We start from the raw sequence: 14,891 nt of genomic DNA on the forward strand, positions 1-14,891 counted from the left end.
ATACACAGAAAGTTGTGTTCTGTGACCATACAGAATACAGAGGAGCTCAATTCATTAGTATTTACCCAAAGTAAATAAACAGATCTTTATAACTACTTCCTGTATTGATAGGTTATAATCAGGTATCTGAACCAGAGTACGTCTTCAAAACATCCCACATCTAGTATTTTTCATTGTTAAAATGTATTTTAGCGCAGAAAGGTGACAAAGAACAATGCTATATTAACCCTATGTTGATAGAACATCAAATAATTCCACGTGTCTTTAAAATGCAGTTGTTATTATTATTATGTATTTATTTAATTTATATACTGCCCTGTACTCTGAGGTTTCAGGGCAGTTCACATAAAAGGATCACAGGATATAAAATAAAAATAAAAGCAATAACCCAATAATACCCCCCCCCAAGAGCCACATTTTAAAAGGGCATGGGATGTTGATCAGGTCAACCCAAGGCCTGGTTAAAAAGGAACGTTTCTGCCTGGTGCCTAAAGGTGCATACTGAAGGGGCCAGGCAAACTTCCCTGGGAAGAGCATTCCATAGACGGGGAGCCACTGCAGAGAAGGCCCATTCTCGTGTTGCCACCCTCTGGACCTCTCGAGGAGGCGGCACACAAAGAAGGGCCTCAGAAGATGATCTCAGGGTCCAGGTCATATTGGAAGAGGCGGTCCTTGGGGTATTGAGGTCCTGAGCTGTTTAAGGCTTTATAGGTCAAAACCAGCACTTTGAATTGGGCCCAGAAACTAATTGACAGCCAATGCAGTTGGACCAGGATCGGTGTAATATGCTCAAACCGTATTGCTCCGGTTAGCAACGTCGTCGCTGAATTCTGCACCAGCTGAAGTTTCCAAACTGTCTTCAGAAACAGCCCTATGTATTGCGCATTGCAGTAATCTAACCTTGAGGTTACCAGAGCATAGACAGCAGTAGTTAGGCTACTGTTACTTATGAGCCACTCTGTAAATTATTCCTTTCATCTGACTTCCGGTTTTGTCGCGAGTCGTAGGCAGGCGAGCTCTGAGAGCTGCTGAAGGCTCAGGGCGTTTTACTGGGTAAAAGAGGGGTGACGGAAGGCTAACGTACCCAAAAAGGTCCAGGAGGCAATCCTGGCCTGAAGAGTCAGTGGTGCCTAAAAGGAATTCTCGGCACCCCTTGCCGAAAGGCTGAGGAGGGGGAGAGTCCTGGGCACTGAGACAAGCAAGATCGACTTACCCAGTGAGAGCCTGGAAACCTGCGCGACACTGACGGTAAAATTCCTTTTATCTTAAAAACGAACTTACATCGGGGCACATTAGAAATCATTTAAGAACAAATAGAAGAAACCCCGTTCTGCTAACGTTAAAAAACCATCGGGAGGAGGAGAAGGGAAGGTGAACAGAGGAAGGGGGGAGGAATGCAGGGTAATACAAAAGAAGAGCCCATTTGAATAGCGCCGCCAAAAAAAGTTTAGAAAGGGACAAAAGGAGATAAATTATAGAGAAAATAAAATGGAGCCATCTCTATTTTATGGCAGAGCCTGGAGACAAGCTTATTTTTCGGAGATAACTGCTTAGAACAGCGAGGTTTCAGAAAGTAAAAAAAAGGGGGGAAATGAGTGTGGAGAAAGAGGATGAAGTTTGGCGAGGTGAGGAAGTGAAAGATTGAAGGAGGTGAGGGGGAGGCAAAGAGGAAAACAAGAATAAAATGGAGGAAGCACATCACAAATAAATGACTAAGCAAATGGGGGAGGAAGAAGCCGGAAACTAGAAGCCAAGAGCAGAATAAATAAAAGTTAAGGAGTAGTCCCCATTTGACCACAAGGGGAAACAGAGACACCTAGAGGGAATAACGGGATTGCAGATAAAGATATAAAATAACAAAAAGGAAACAGCAACACCGTGTGGAGGAAAAGAAAATTGCAGTGATAAAATAAACCCAAGTGAAAAAATGAAAAAAACAAAACAGCCGGAATGACACAGCAACAAAGAAGGACTTCATTGGAAGAACAAGAAATGGACTTGAAAGAGCTTTGGAGATGTGAAAAGAGATCTGACAGAAATAAAAAAAAGAAATGAAAGAAAGAATAAAAAATGTGGAAGACAAAGTAGAAAAAGTGGAAGGTAAATTAGAGGAGAATGAAAAGGAGAGAGGAGAAATGAAAAAAAAAACCAATTGGCCAAGGCAGAAGGAAAGAATAAAGAATTAGCAGAAGCTATTCAGGAAATTAAATTAAACAATCAGGCTTCAGAAAATACGATTTAAAAAATCTCCAAAGAGAAGAGAGAAGAAAAGAAAGAATTAGGAAAAATAAGAGAAGAGTTGGAAGAGTCCAGAATAATACAAGAGGCTGCAAATTATGCCCTTGCGATGATGCAAATGCAGTTGCGGGAAAAGATATTGAGATTTAGAAATCTCCCTGAAAAAGGAAAAGAAAATATAAGAGAATAATGGAAGAATTAGCAAAGTAGCTAGAAATGGAATAACATAACATAAGGTTGCATATACTATTTGCCTCTGTCAAAAAAAGTTCTGCAAACATAGCTGTGGAACTCCCTTTTTTCATCAAAAGATCACATGAAAAAGCAGCATTTGCTGAATGAGCAAAAGTAGCCTCTGGAGTTGACATCTGCTCCAGTTTTAGGGCAAAATGCATTTGCTGCACTCAGTCTTTCCAGTTAACAAATATAATACTTTGTGGTTTAACATCTCTGAAGAAGCCTCTAATTTGCCTTCTCATCCCTAGATTGTGAAACAGAGGAAACAAACTTCACAGGCAATATGAACTTTTGTTGGAGAAAATATGACATGGCCCCCACTTTCTTTTTTTCTGAATGTATTTCTTATTAGGGCTACAACATGCCAGAATAATAAGGACAGAGGGATCCCGAGGGATATCTAGTCCAACTCCCTGCAATGCAGGAATCTCAACACTGCTCTGTTTATTTAGTAGATTTCCCATAGGAATGCATTGGAAACGGAAAAATTCGTAAGTCGAAGCAACCCCATCTAAAAATTCGTAAGTCGAAAAAACCCTATCTAAAACCATCACGGTTTCCGTTCGGATGTTGAGAAATTCGTAAGCGTGCGGCCATTTGCCCCATTCGTAAGTCGAAAAATTCGGTTGTCGAGTCGATCGTAAGTCGAGGTACCACTGTAGTTGTTTATTTCCTTGACAATTCTGATGGAAGCATGTTCCACAGGGCGGGCACCACCACTGAGAAGGCCCTCTGCCTGGTTCCCTGCAACCTCACTCCTGTCAACCACAGCAAACTGTGGCAAGTTCTTAAAGAAATGGGAGTGCCTGATCACCTCATCTGTCTCCTGAGAAATCTCTATGTGGGACAAGAATCTACAGTTAGAACTGGATATGGAACAACTGATTGTTTCAAAATTGGGAAAGGAGTAGGACAAGGCTGTATATTGTCTCCCTGCTTATTTAATTTATATGCAGAATTCATCATGCAAAAGGCCGGACTGGATGAATCCCAAACTGCAATTAAGATTGCCGGAAAAAATATCGACAACCTCAGATATGCAGATGACACAACCTTGATGGCAGAAAGTGAGGAGGAATGAAGGAACCTTTTAATGAGGGTGAAAGAGGAGAGCGAAAAATAGGGTCTGAAGCTCAACATCAAAAAAAACCAAGATCATGGCCACTGGTCTCATCACCTCCTGGCAAATAGAAGGAGAAGACATGGAGGCAGTGGGAGATTTTACTTTCTTGGGCTCCTTGATCATTGCAGATGATCTCCCTGCTTCTTGGGAGAAAAGCAATGACAAACCTAGACAGCATCTTAAAAAGCAGAGACATCACCTTGCCGACAAAGGTCCGTATAGTTAAAGCTATGGTTTTCCCAGTAGTGATGTATAGAAGTGAGAGCTGGACCATAAAGAAGGCTGATCGCCGAAGAGTTGATGCTTTTGAATTATGGTGCTGGAGGAGACTCTTGAGAGTCCCATGGACTGCAAGAAGATCAAACCTATCAATTCTGAAGGAAATCAGCCCTGAGTGCTCCCTGGAAGGACAGATTGTGAAGCTGAGGCTCCAATACTTTGGCCACCTCATGAGAAGAGAAGACTCCCTGGAAAAGACCCTGATGTTGGGAAAGATGGAGGGCACAAGGAGAAGGGGACGACAGAGGACGAGATGGTTGGACAGTGTTCTCGAAGTTATCAACATGAGTCTGACCAAACTGCAGGAGGCAGTGGAAGACAGCAGGGCCTGGCGTGCTCTGGTCCATGGGATCACGAGGAGTCGGACCCGACTAAACGACTAAGCAACAACAACAGCAGCAACAACAACAGAGTTTAGTAGGCCCTATGTCTGAGTAGACAAGGTTAGGATTGTGCTATTAGTCTAGATTCACCTCATATTTTTTCTTTCTGTAGCACACAAAATGATTTAAAAATCCAGTTGAAAGTGTAAGAGATTACTAACTTGCCCAAATGTTTTCAAGGATACACAAATTCAAGGCTGGATCCAATCTTTTATATCTAAATTACTTCTGCTGAAATCAACAGAATTATTTAAATGTGTTTTCAAAGCCAATGCCTAGATATAAATTGCTGTAAAGGGGCCCCTGACCATCAAGTCCAGTCGTGTCCGACTCTGGGTTTGCGGCGCTCATCTCGCTTTATAGGCCAAGGGAGCCAGCGTTTGTCCACAAATAGCTTCCGGGTCATGTGGCCAGCATGACAAAGCTGCTTCTGGCGAACCAGAGCAGCACACGGAAACGCTGTTTACCTTCCTGCTGGAGCGGTCCCTATTTATCTACTTGCACTTTGATGTGCTTTCGAACTGCTAGGTGGGCAGGAGCTGGGACCGAGCAACGGGAGCTCACCCCGTTGCAGGGATTCGAACCGCCGACCTTCTGATCAGCAAGCCCTAGACTCTGTGGCGCCACCTGGGTCCTTAATAAATTGCTGTACATTTAATATATTAAGGATGGCCAGTCATCCAACAGATTCCAAGTGAATATAGTTGTACCTCTGGTTAATCCGTTCTGGAGGTCCATTCATAACTGGAAACCACGCTTAACCTCACGCTTAGCCATCAGCGAAAGCGCGCCTCCCGCTGTGCGCATGCCTCTGGTGTGCGATTTCTGCTCCCATCCCGGGGCAAAGTTCGCAACCGGGAGCGGTTACTTCCAGGTTACTGGAGCTCGTAACCCACAGCATGTGCAACCAGAGGTGTTCGCAACCAGAGGTACCACTGTATTGTGGGTCTGTTTGTGTGGACAAAGTCTCTCAGACCCATTTAATCCCATTGCAAATAGCAGTTTCTGGGAACAATGATGGTCAGGACTTCAGCAGGAAAGAAAGGGGTTAAATTTCCTGTCACTACAAGGTATGATAACAATAATTATCACACAGCACAGCTGGTGTACATTATATGAATGCATTTAACATTATGTCTAATTTGGCTTTCAGAATGGGAATATGCATCCCAATAAAAATCTGTATGTATGTCTCACTGAAAGTAAAGAGCAGCATCTGCTTTTGGCTTTTTATTTATTATTTATTGAATTATTATTTATTACGTATTAATTTGCTCAGGGCAACTCAAAGCAACTTACAACCAAAGACAATATATCCCACATGATACATTAAAGCCAAGGGGACACCGTGAGGCATCTCTTAGTTGTGTCTGTAGTGCCAGAGAGTTTACATGGTTACCCAATACTACCGTATGGCACAGAAATGAAGAAACAGGTTCACATATTCTTTCTATTCATGTTTCTTTACACAGTGTGTTACAGGTAACCTTTCTCAATGGTGTGGTTCATAGAATAGAGTTTCTTCATAGTAGCAAGTAATGACCAAGGTACAAATAGATCTTTGGTCAGCATAGGAATTGGCAGCGGGTCTCCAGGGCCTCTTCCAATTCTACTTGAAGGTGCTAGGGTTGAACCTAGGACCTTCTGCCAACATCTCCAGGTGTTGTTGGACTATGACTCCCATCATCGCTGACCATTGGCAATGCTGGGTGGGCCTGCTGGGGACTGTGGTCCAACAACATCTGAAGGGTAACACACTGGCTTCCTGTGCTCTACTACAAAGCCTCAGCTTCCTTAAAAAACAGGAGAATCAAGAATTAGCAAAGTTCTAATTAATTAGCAGTGCTAATTAATAATTAGTCTGGACTATATGCACAGTTGACAACATTCCAGAGAAATAGTTTTTGGAAAAATGCCTAGATAAGTCACAGTATCTGAATTTATTCAATGGGAATACAATGAATTATGAAAAGCCAATCAGCCCTTGAAAAAAAACAAGCCTGAAAACATTTCGTGAATATGTAGGTCACAATTTACTTGGAAAATAGTCAAGAGCAGAATTGCATCAATGTATGTCATATATGTAAGTATTTTCGGGAGCAGACTTTCATGTAAAACTGGACCTTTAGTGTTAACAGATTTTTTTCCCAGAGGAATGCCCCCTTTATATAAGAAACTAGCTGTCCCGGCCACACATTGCTGTGGCTCATCCCTGTGACTCCCCCTAACCTGTCCTGACCCATGACCTATTCTGTCCCCCCCCCCGTTGGCTCATCCCTGTGACTCTCCCAACTCTGTCCTGACCTATGACCTATTCTGCCCCCTCCTTCCCCCTCCCCCGGCTCATCCCTGTGACTGACCACACCCTGTACCCCTCGCAAACCCCTGTGCCTGGCCAGTTCCCCCGCATTGGTGTTGTTTTCTGTTAAAGGCCCATATTCAGTTGGTTGGAATGTTCTGTTGTGATGTCACTGATCCTATGCAGTCAATGGCAGCAGGCGAGGTGTATGTTCCTTTGATGTCCTCTGGAGGGTGCTGTATTTTTGTGGGGGGGGGTTATAGAAAATTCCGTTTTTACCTGCCAAAGGTTTGGCACATGTGGAATCTAAGGTTATGTTGGCACTCGCGTATTGGTACTGGACGCTGTGTCCAAATTTGAATGCAATCGGTCAAGCGGTTTCCGAGAAAAGTGGAAAGTCCCAAACATGGACCCTTTACATTTTTATATATAGAGATGTCATTAACTTATTTAGTCTGCATATTCCCCTCCTTTTCCTCTTTCTTCCAGTGTACTTTCTAAAGCTGTATGCTATATTTAAAAAAATCAATTGTGCTCTTATTTTCGCTTGAGAACAAGGACCCTCATATAGATGAAACAAGAAATGAAAACACTTTCCCAGTGAACAAGCAAATGATCTTTCTTGCTTACCAAACTCATCATTAAGAGTGTGATCTCTTGGAAGGATGGATTGTGAATTTCCAACATTTCCTCCACCAACAAACCAGTTTACATTGGGGTTCCAGCGATTCATAAAACCACACAGATGATTTTCTTCAAAATTACATTCTGCAGTTGCAAAGCATACAATGAAACTGAGAGCATGGCGCACAACCGTTCATTGCACAATATCCCTGAACATCTGGTGCATTAGCGATAACCAGCACAGTGCTTTAATAATATTTTTTAAAGCATGTTCAACACATTTCTTATTTTATTCACAAAGATATACAAATGTGAAACCATACTCTCCTCCCACCTGTTACCATCATCACCCACTCATTAAACTTTCAACCAAAATGTCAGTATGTGTCTGGTTGGTTTCTTTCCAGTGCTACAGGAGAAGTTTTTTTTGAAAAATTCAAATACACCATTGATAGCCAATCTTCACTTATTAGCAGCAATGGCTGGAAGCAAATCTATACATTCACATTTCCATAAACTCTGGTTTTTATTATTTTGCTTTCAAAACAAAGTATTTAATAGCTTTGTACAATGCCTCCTTATTATACTCACTATTACAAAGGGCTACCTGAGGTTCAAACCACACAGGGAAGCAGAGGCAGATTTGGGATATGTAACCAAAATTTCCAAATCCCACATGCAGACCCATGTCAGCAGGGGACGGAAAGATAGTCGGGTACACTTGCTCCAGGCCTCAGAGGGCTAAGCTGGCCAGGGGCCCCCACCAGGAAACAGCTGCTGTTTACTTTGAGTTTATAACTTTATTCAAGAGCCTCAGACAAGTTCTGCCCATGGTTCAAGATTCTGAACGAGACAGAATGGCAAAAGTAAAACTCATCTCCAAATCTGCTATTCTAGTAAATCAGATCAGTGCCTCCAAACTTGATGGCTTATCTCAATTGATAAATTTGTGATAAAACTGACCACTGATAAGGAGCACCCACTCTGTTCTGTTGCAGTTCAGTACCCACACAAACCAATGATATCACCTGTCAGGGGGTTGTTGCGGCTACTCTCGAGTAAAGATGCTCCAGTCCGTTATTGTGCATACTATTTACAGTGCAGAGATAGCAGAAAACATGACCGCCTAGTCCGATTCAGAAACCGGCAATGGCTTCCGTCTGCTTTTCGGCCAGCATAAAAGCCTGGGTACCCCAAAACGCCGCCCCGTAGCCCTACGTGTGGGCGCGCGCCTCAATTCGGGCGCCGGAAGGAGAGGTCTCCCCTCTTGCTGGCTGGGGCTTTGACGTCTCGCTGAGCCCCTCATCCGCTGACCCTCGACCAGAACGGGGCCAAGGCTCTGACACGTCTCTGAGCCCCTCCTGCATGCTGCGTTCCCCATAGCGTTGCCAGGGCTCAGACGCCTCACTGAGCCCTCTCTCCATTCTGCTCCATTCCTCATTCCCTCCTCCTGACTTGCTGCTCGTGCTGTCACTGAGTGAAGTGCTGGTCAGGATGACGGGGGGAGGGTCCCTGTAGGGAGTCCCCCTGACATCACCTGACCACACAAGCAACTAGAGACATGTGCAAATTATTTTGTGTCTCTCTATTAAGTTTTTTGCCACTGCCATAAATCTTTTGCATTCTCATTTGTTGCATGACAACACAATGAAGTTGCTCTGCAGTAATTGTTACATCCTAGATATTTTGCTGTAGCAACTTTGCACTGGTGCAACATTCTCTAGACAGATGAGAGTAATTAAGCTGTTTAGTTTAAGATACAGTGGAACCTCTACTTACGAATTTAATCCGTTCCGGATGCACATCCGTATGTAGAAACATTTGTAAGTCGAAACACGGTTTCCCATACGAATGCATTGGGAACGGATTAATTTGTTCCGGAGCCTCACCTCCCTCGCTGCCCTGCACTCACCGCCGCTGGCTCGGGCCCTCGCCGCCGCTGCTGTGAGGCCATCCTTCTGCCGGCCTCGCAGGATCAGGGCCTCGCCACTGCCGCCGCTGCGAGACCGGCCTTCTGCCGGCCTCGCGGGATCGAGCCCTCACCGCTGCTGCTGCGAGACCGCCTCTCCTGTCCTCGGTTCTCCGCTCGGAGCGCAGCTGGAGCCGCCATGCAAGGAGTTGCAGTCCTGGCAACGTCGGAGTTGACGTCGGAGGCCGAGCCAGGGCACCCATGGCCGGCCGTGTGGGACTTGGGCTCGCGCGGACATGGTGCAGGCGGCGGCGATGCGGAGCCTCTCCCAACACCGGGTGGGCGCCTAGGCTGGAGGGATGGCAAGGGGCGGAGGGCGTTTCCTCTGCATGGCGGCTCTGGCTGCGCTCCGAGCAGAGAAGCTGAGGACAGGAGAGGTGGCCTCGCAGCAGCAGCGGCGGCAGTGGCGAGGCCCCAGTCCCACGAAGCTGGCAGAAGGTTGGCCTTGCAGCGGCAGCGGCGGCGGCAAGAGCTCGATCCCGCGAGGCCAGCAGAAGGCCAGCCTCGCAGCAGCAGCGGCGAAGGCTCGATCCGGCGGCGAGCACAGGGCAGCGAGGCCGTTCGGATGTCGAAAAGTTCGTAAGCGCACCACCATTTTTTACTATTTTTTTCGCTTTGTAAGTAGAAAAAATTGTAAGTAGAGTCATTCATAAGTAGAGGTACCACTGTAAATAAAATGTTAGTTACAATACCTTGACTTCGTTCTGGATTTTTTTAAAAAATAATAAATTGCTACTAAAACAATCTTAAGGAATATGTTAATGTTATACCAATATGAGTTAATGTTCCCAGTTTCACAGTTAAACACCAAATTTTCTTTTTAACTAGAGCCAATTATTACAAGACTCACCTACCTATACAGTAGCCAGTAGTTATCTTAATTTCAAAAATTGCTATGCTGGCAAAAATCTCTCTTCCCAATATGCCTTCTAGAACAATCTACAAAATAAGACAAAAACCGGAAGTTAGTGCTAATATTTTCCACAACATTTATTAAAATTAAGGAAGCAGGACGGATCTCAGTTTTGTGTTAGACTCTACAATGACTCTCCTCCTTGCAAGACTCTATTGAAGAACAGGCCAGAGTGGCTAGGGAAACCCAACCAGATGGGTGGAGTATAAGTAATAAAATTATTATTAATTATTATTAACAAAGGGCACTGCCTAATACCTTCAGCTAGTACACCTTCAGAATGTCTGTTCAGAGATTACATGTATATGAAAAAGAGAAATCATTGCTCATGATTTCACCATGATTTCACAAACTGACATACCACACATAGCCCTATTTAATTTAATATTTGATTTTGACAAAATAAACATTGAAAATCTGCATTTTCACAACCCCATTTTGCATATAAATGAAGTCAGTCACAGTGGCGTAGTGTGGGGGGGGGCTGACGGAACTGTGGCCCTGGGAATTTTTTTTTGAGGAGGCACAACCAGGCATCCCTACAACAGGCTGCCTCACCAGAGTCGGTGGCAAGGATGCTGCCGAGGCAGCTTTCTTGCTCCTGCCCACAGCTCCACTCCCAGGTCAGGCTTGACCCAGAAGCAGAGCGAGCAAGCTCCGTGCCCCATGCCCTGCATGCCCACCCCTTGGTAGCAGTAGCAGACGCTCTGCCGCTGGTCAAAGGTCAAAATGGGAAAGTATCCTGCTTGTATTCCAACAAAAAAGCTTTGCTTTTTCCATTATGATTACCTTGGTAGCTCCTGCAACAGTTGTCTTGCTCAGAAAATATAAAATAGTAACAACAACAACAACAACAACAACAACAACAACAACAACAACAACAACAACACAATTACTGTAGCTCTTTTCAGGTGTTCATTGGGATACAATGAATGCACAAGAGAGACAGGGTAGCATTTGCCTCTCCCCTCACACATTCACTGAGGTCAACTACAACCTCTGTAGGAAATCCCCACAGCTCTATTGCCTGCATTGAGGGCACAGCCTGCCAATCGGATGCCTCCCCATGTCCATATCTGTTCAATGTATCTGCATGTAGACTATATTCAAGCATACAAATGTTATACTTACTTTGTATTTGTCTGTACTGTTTCGTATATCTAGGCTAGCTATGAGCCAGCTCTCCGAGCGCTCAGTGGTTGTCCAAAGCAAATGGTCAAAACTTTCACCTTCCACCCTTAGGTACAGGTTTAAGGCAGTAGGATCTACTGGTAACTCTGAAGATGTTGCAATCTGATATATCAGTCTAATACAGCTCCACTCTTCGGTATATAGGTCAGGACTGAGGAGTACAGCTGCGTCACCATTTGTTCCCTGTGAGGTGTCCACAGAAATATAATGACCTAGAAATGCAGAAACAAAATTCAATTGTAACAGAAAAACTATGTGTGACATCCATTAAATTACAAAACACGCTGAATTCACCATAAACACTAAAGTTGAATAAAAGTATCACTCAGCATAGAACACAAATATGTGTTCGAGGTCCTGTTCTTAAGACCTCCTGCAGTTCTTTGACTGCAAGAAGTGAAGTTACAGGGAACCCGGCAAAGGGGCTTCTCGGCAGTGGCACCCTCCCTGTGAAATGCCCTCCCATCAGATGTCAAGGAGATAACTATACAATTTTTAGAAGACATTTGAAGGCAGCCCTGTATAGGGAAGTATTTAATGTTTGATATTTTACTATGTTTTTATGTGTTGGAAGCCACCCAGAGTGTTGGGAAAAACCCAGCCAAATGGGCGGGGTATAAATCATCATTATTATTATTATTATTATTAATTCCCCAGCGATTTTTGAACATTTATAAACAGTCTAGGGAAACATGTACATGTTTATGACTACACTAAGCATGCTTCAAAGCTGTGAGCTCCACTGAGTTTACTAGAACTTCATTGTCAGCAAATACCGTATGCCCAAGATTGCACTGCATGAGTAACAGCTGAAGCAGCCCAATACAAAAGGGAGGCTGGGATCATGTCATAGATAAAACTATAAATCTAGAATGATTTCTTCACACAATGTGCTCTCTTTCCAACACAACTGGGGCACTGAGTCACTGTGGAGAGCGGACGTCCTATACCAAAGAACAGCATGCTCTGTCTTTTGCTGCCAAAGGGCTCTCTCAGGACAATTGCCAGCTAGCAGTTAAGTTTGAGAGCTTCCCTCCAGGCCTAAAGAAGAGAACCAAAGTAAAACAAAGCATCCAGGAATCAAGACAATCATTCTAATCCCTAGATTTCAGTTTGATCAGTCTTAAAATACATCTGAAAGTGCAGCTTGACGGACTTGAACTTTCCACACAGATGGGCTGGTGGAGGGAAATATCCCCCAGTGTTACTACAAACCATGTTTTGGGCTCAATCCTGTGGCTGCGCCATTACACAGAAACCTTTTTCAGTTGCAGCCTCCACTTAAGGACTGAAACACTTCAATCAGTCTTTATTGTTTTCTGCTGCTCCAGAGAAGCAGACACGGAGCAATGGATTCAAGCTACAAGAAAGAAGAATCCACCTAAACATTAGGAAGAACTTCCTGACAGTAAGAGCTGTTAGACAGTGGAACTTGCTGCCAAGGAGCAGGGCCGGCTTTAGGTAGAGTCCCGGTGGCGCGGGGTGCCAGGGCGCTGGGCCGGTAGGCAGGGCTCTGCGCGGCAAAGCCATACTGCGCCCCGCGAGGGCGGGGGCGCCGGAGCGATCCCTACCCCTTAGCACCAGGGCGGCCGACCTGCTCGAGACTGCCCTGCCAAGGAGTGTGGTTGTTATGTATTGGTTTAATTTGTGTACATGAGTTTCTCTGCTAGTCCTGTAACTACCTTTCCCGCTCCAGGGCGATTCAAATGGGTGCGGTGACAGTTGCTATTGGTTAACTTGTTAGCACAATTTGGATCCTCACTCTGATAGGTTCCCGCCAAAATCTAAATGTATCCTTTCTCCAACCCCTGCTCCTGAGAGTATCAAAGGAGCTCACCCTTTCCCTCCAGTCAGTCAAGATTCCTACTGCAATAAAGAAGACTGTTCTTGTTATACTTGACTCCTAGCAGTTCCTTGCTAGTATGCTGAATCACTATTCTGAGCTGACTTCACGAAGAGCTGAAATCACACTCACGACATAACAGTGGTGGAGTCTCCTTCTTTGGAGGTCTTTAAGCAGAGGCTTGACAGGCATCTGTCAAGAATGCTTTGATGGTGTTTCCTGCTTGGCAGGGGGTTGGACTGGATGGCCCTTGTGGTCTCTTCCAACTCTATGATTCTATTCCCATAGCTTTATTAAACACACTTCCAAGGAAGTTGATGACTTAGATATATAATCTCCATTTAAATCAATTGAATTTCATTTACTGAGAGTGAAGTGAAGAGTATGAAATCTGGTTAAGGCCTAAAAGTTAAAAACAAATGCCAATAGATACTGTATTTTAATTCCTAAATAGAATTTTAAAAGGTCATTCTGATTGATTTCTGCTTGCAGTAATCAGTTAACATTCAAATTAAAACAAAGTATTCCAAAAATAATCTTGCTTTTACCCAAGATCAACATATTATTATCAAAGTAGCATATACTTCCAAATCCATACTACAATTGTAGGTTAGAATTGGTCCTATTTTGGCTTTAAACATATGAGAAAGCTTTTCTGTAGATGCAAACCACGACATTTTACATTTTTGGTACATTCACAACAGCACCACAGTCAGAATTATATCTTAAGTGGCGCCCTCAGGGTTTACAGTAAATGGCTTGTTCATTCCAAGCAGCATAGCATTTTCTCTGCCTCAAACAGCCATTTGTTTAAAATTGTGTCCTCTGGGGCATAGCTGCCAAGTTTTCCCTTTTCTCATGAGGAAGCCTATTCAGCATATGGGACTTTCCCTTTAAAAAAAGGGGGAGAACTTGGCAGCTATGCTCTGGGGTCTCCTATCTAAATGTCAATGCCACTATAGATTTTATTGTTCCCCTTCTCAAAATACAGCAAGAATGTGTTTGTTCTCAATTGAATTGGAAGTGGTCTCTTCCAACTCTATGATTCTATGAATGTGTCGTTTAATCCGAACCAAGCTATATCATCTATCTGGCAAGCTGGAAATGCAGATGAAGTCTCTGCACTACAGTTATGTTAGCTCTGTAAAGCAATTTTGTCACTGCATGCAATTCCCTTTACTCTTTCATATTTATTAACCTAAAGACTGGGAAATAAAAGTGGAGAGCTATAAAAGCTAAGTAATTATTGTGCATCACAGAGTTAAGTGGATTTGCTAAATGTTGTTAAACTAACAGCACAACCACTGCTTATGTCGATCTCTCTCTGGCTCTGGGTCCTGCTGTGGTGGTTCTTGTGCACTGACCCTGACCCCATCACCATCATCCATCGCCCCATCAGTACTTTCTTCTCTCTCTCTTTGTATAACATTTTTAGTAAAAGTAAAGGTAAAGGGACCCCTGACCATTAGGTCCAGTCGTGACCGACTCTGGGGTTGCGCGCTCATCTCACATTATTGGCCAAGGGAGCCGGCGTATAGCTTCCAGGTCATGTGGCCAGCATGACAAAGCCGCTTCTGGCAAACCAGAGCAGCACATGGAAACACCGTTTACCTTCCCGCTGTAGCGGTTCCTATTTATCTACTTGCATTTTGACGTGCTTTCGAACTGCTAGGTTGGCAGGAGCTGGGACCAAGCAACGGGAGCTCACCCCGTCACAGGGATTCGAACCGCCGACCTTCTGATCAGCAAGCCCTAGACTCTGTAGTTTAACCCACAGCGCCACCTGGGTCCC

The 14,891-nt window shown here is 44.2% G+C and overlaps 2 protein-coding genes across 8 annotated transcripts in view; one reads left to right on the forward strand and one right to left on the reverse strand.

Moving 5' to 3' along the window:
• KLF9 (KLF transcription factor 9) overlaps nt 1-14,891 on the forward strand; it is a 619,671-nt gene that overhangs the window by 150,173 nt on the left and 454,607 nt on the right. The gene's annotated exons all lie outside the window — the stretch shown is intronic.
• Nucleotides 1-14,891, reverse strand: part of MAMDC2 (MAM domain containing 2) — an 82,946-nt gene that overhangs the window by 44,299 nt on the left and 23,756 nt on the right. For 5 of the 7 annotated variants that reach the window (XR_015946239.1, XR_015946240.1, XM_088653332.1 and 2 more), the window contains exons 3-5: nt 11,197-11,468; nt 10,007-10,091; nt 7,190-7,327 (exon numbers count right to left, since the gene is read on the reverse strand). Coding sequence is in view for 5 of the 7 variants with exons in the window: in XM_088653332.1 (XP_088509458.1) it covers nt 7,190-7,327; nt 10,007-10,091; nt 11,197-11,468 (495 nt within the window). In the remaining 2 variants the exon portion in view is untranslated. The remainder of the gene's footprint in view (nt 1-7,189; nt 7,328-10,006; nt 10,092-11,196; nt 11,469-14,891) is intronic. The other 2 variants (XM_088653334.1, XM_060280041.2) reach the window with 1 other exon arrangement.

The sequence above is a fragment of the Zootoca vivipara genome, chromosome 10 (assembly GCF_965207765.1).
Source record: "Zootoca vivipara chromosome 10, rZooViv2.hap1.1, whole genome shotgun sequence".
Lineage (NCBI taxonomy): Eukaryota > Metazoa > Chordata > Lepidosauria > Squamata > Lacertidae > Zootoca > Zootoca vivipara.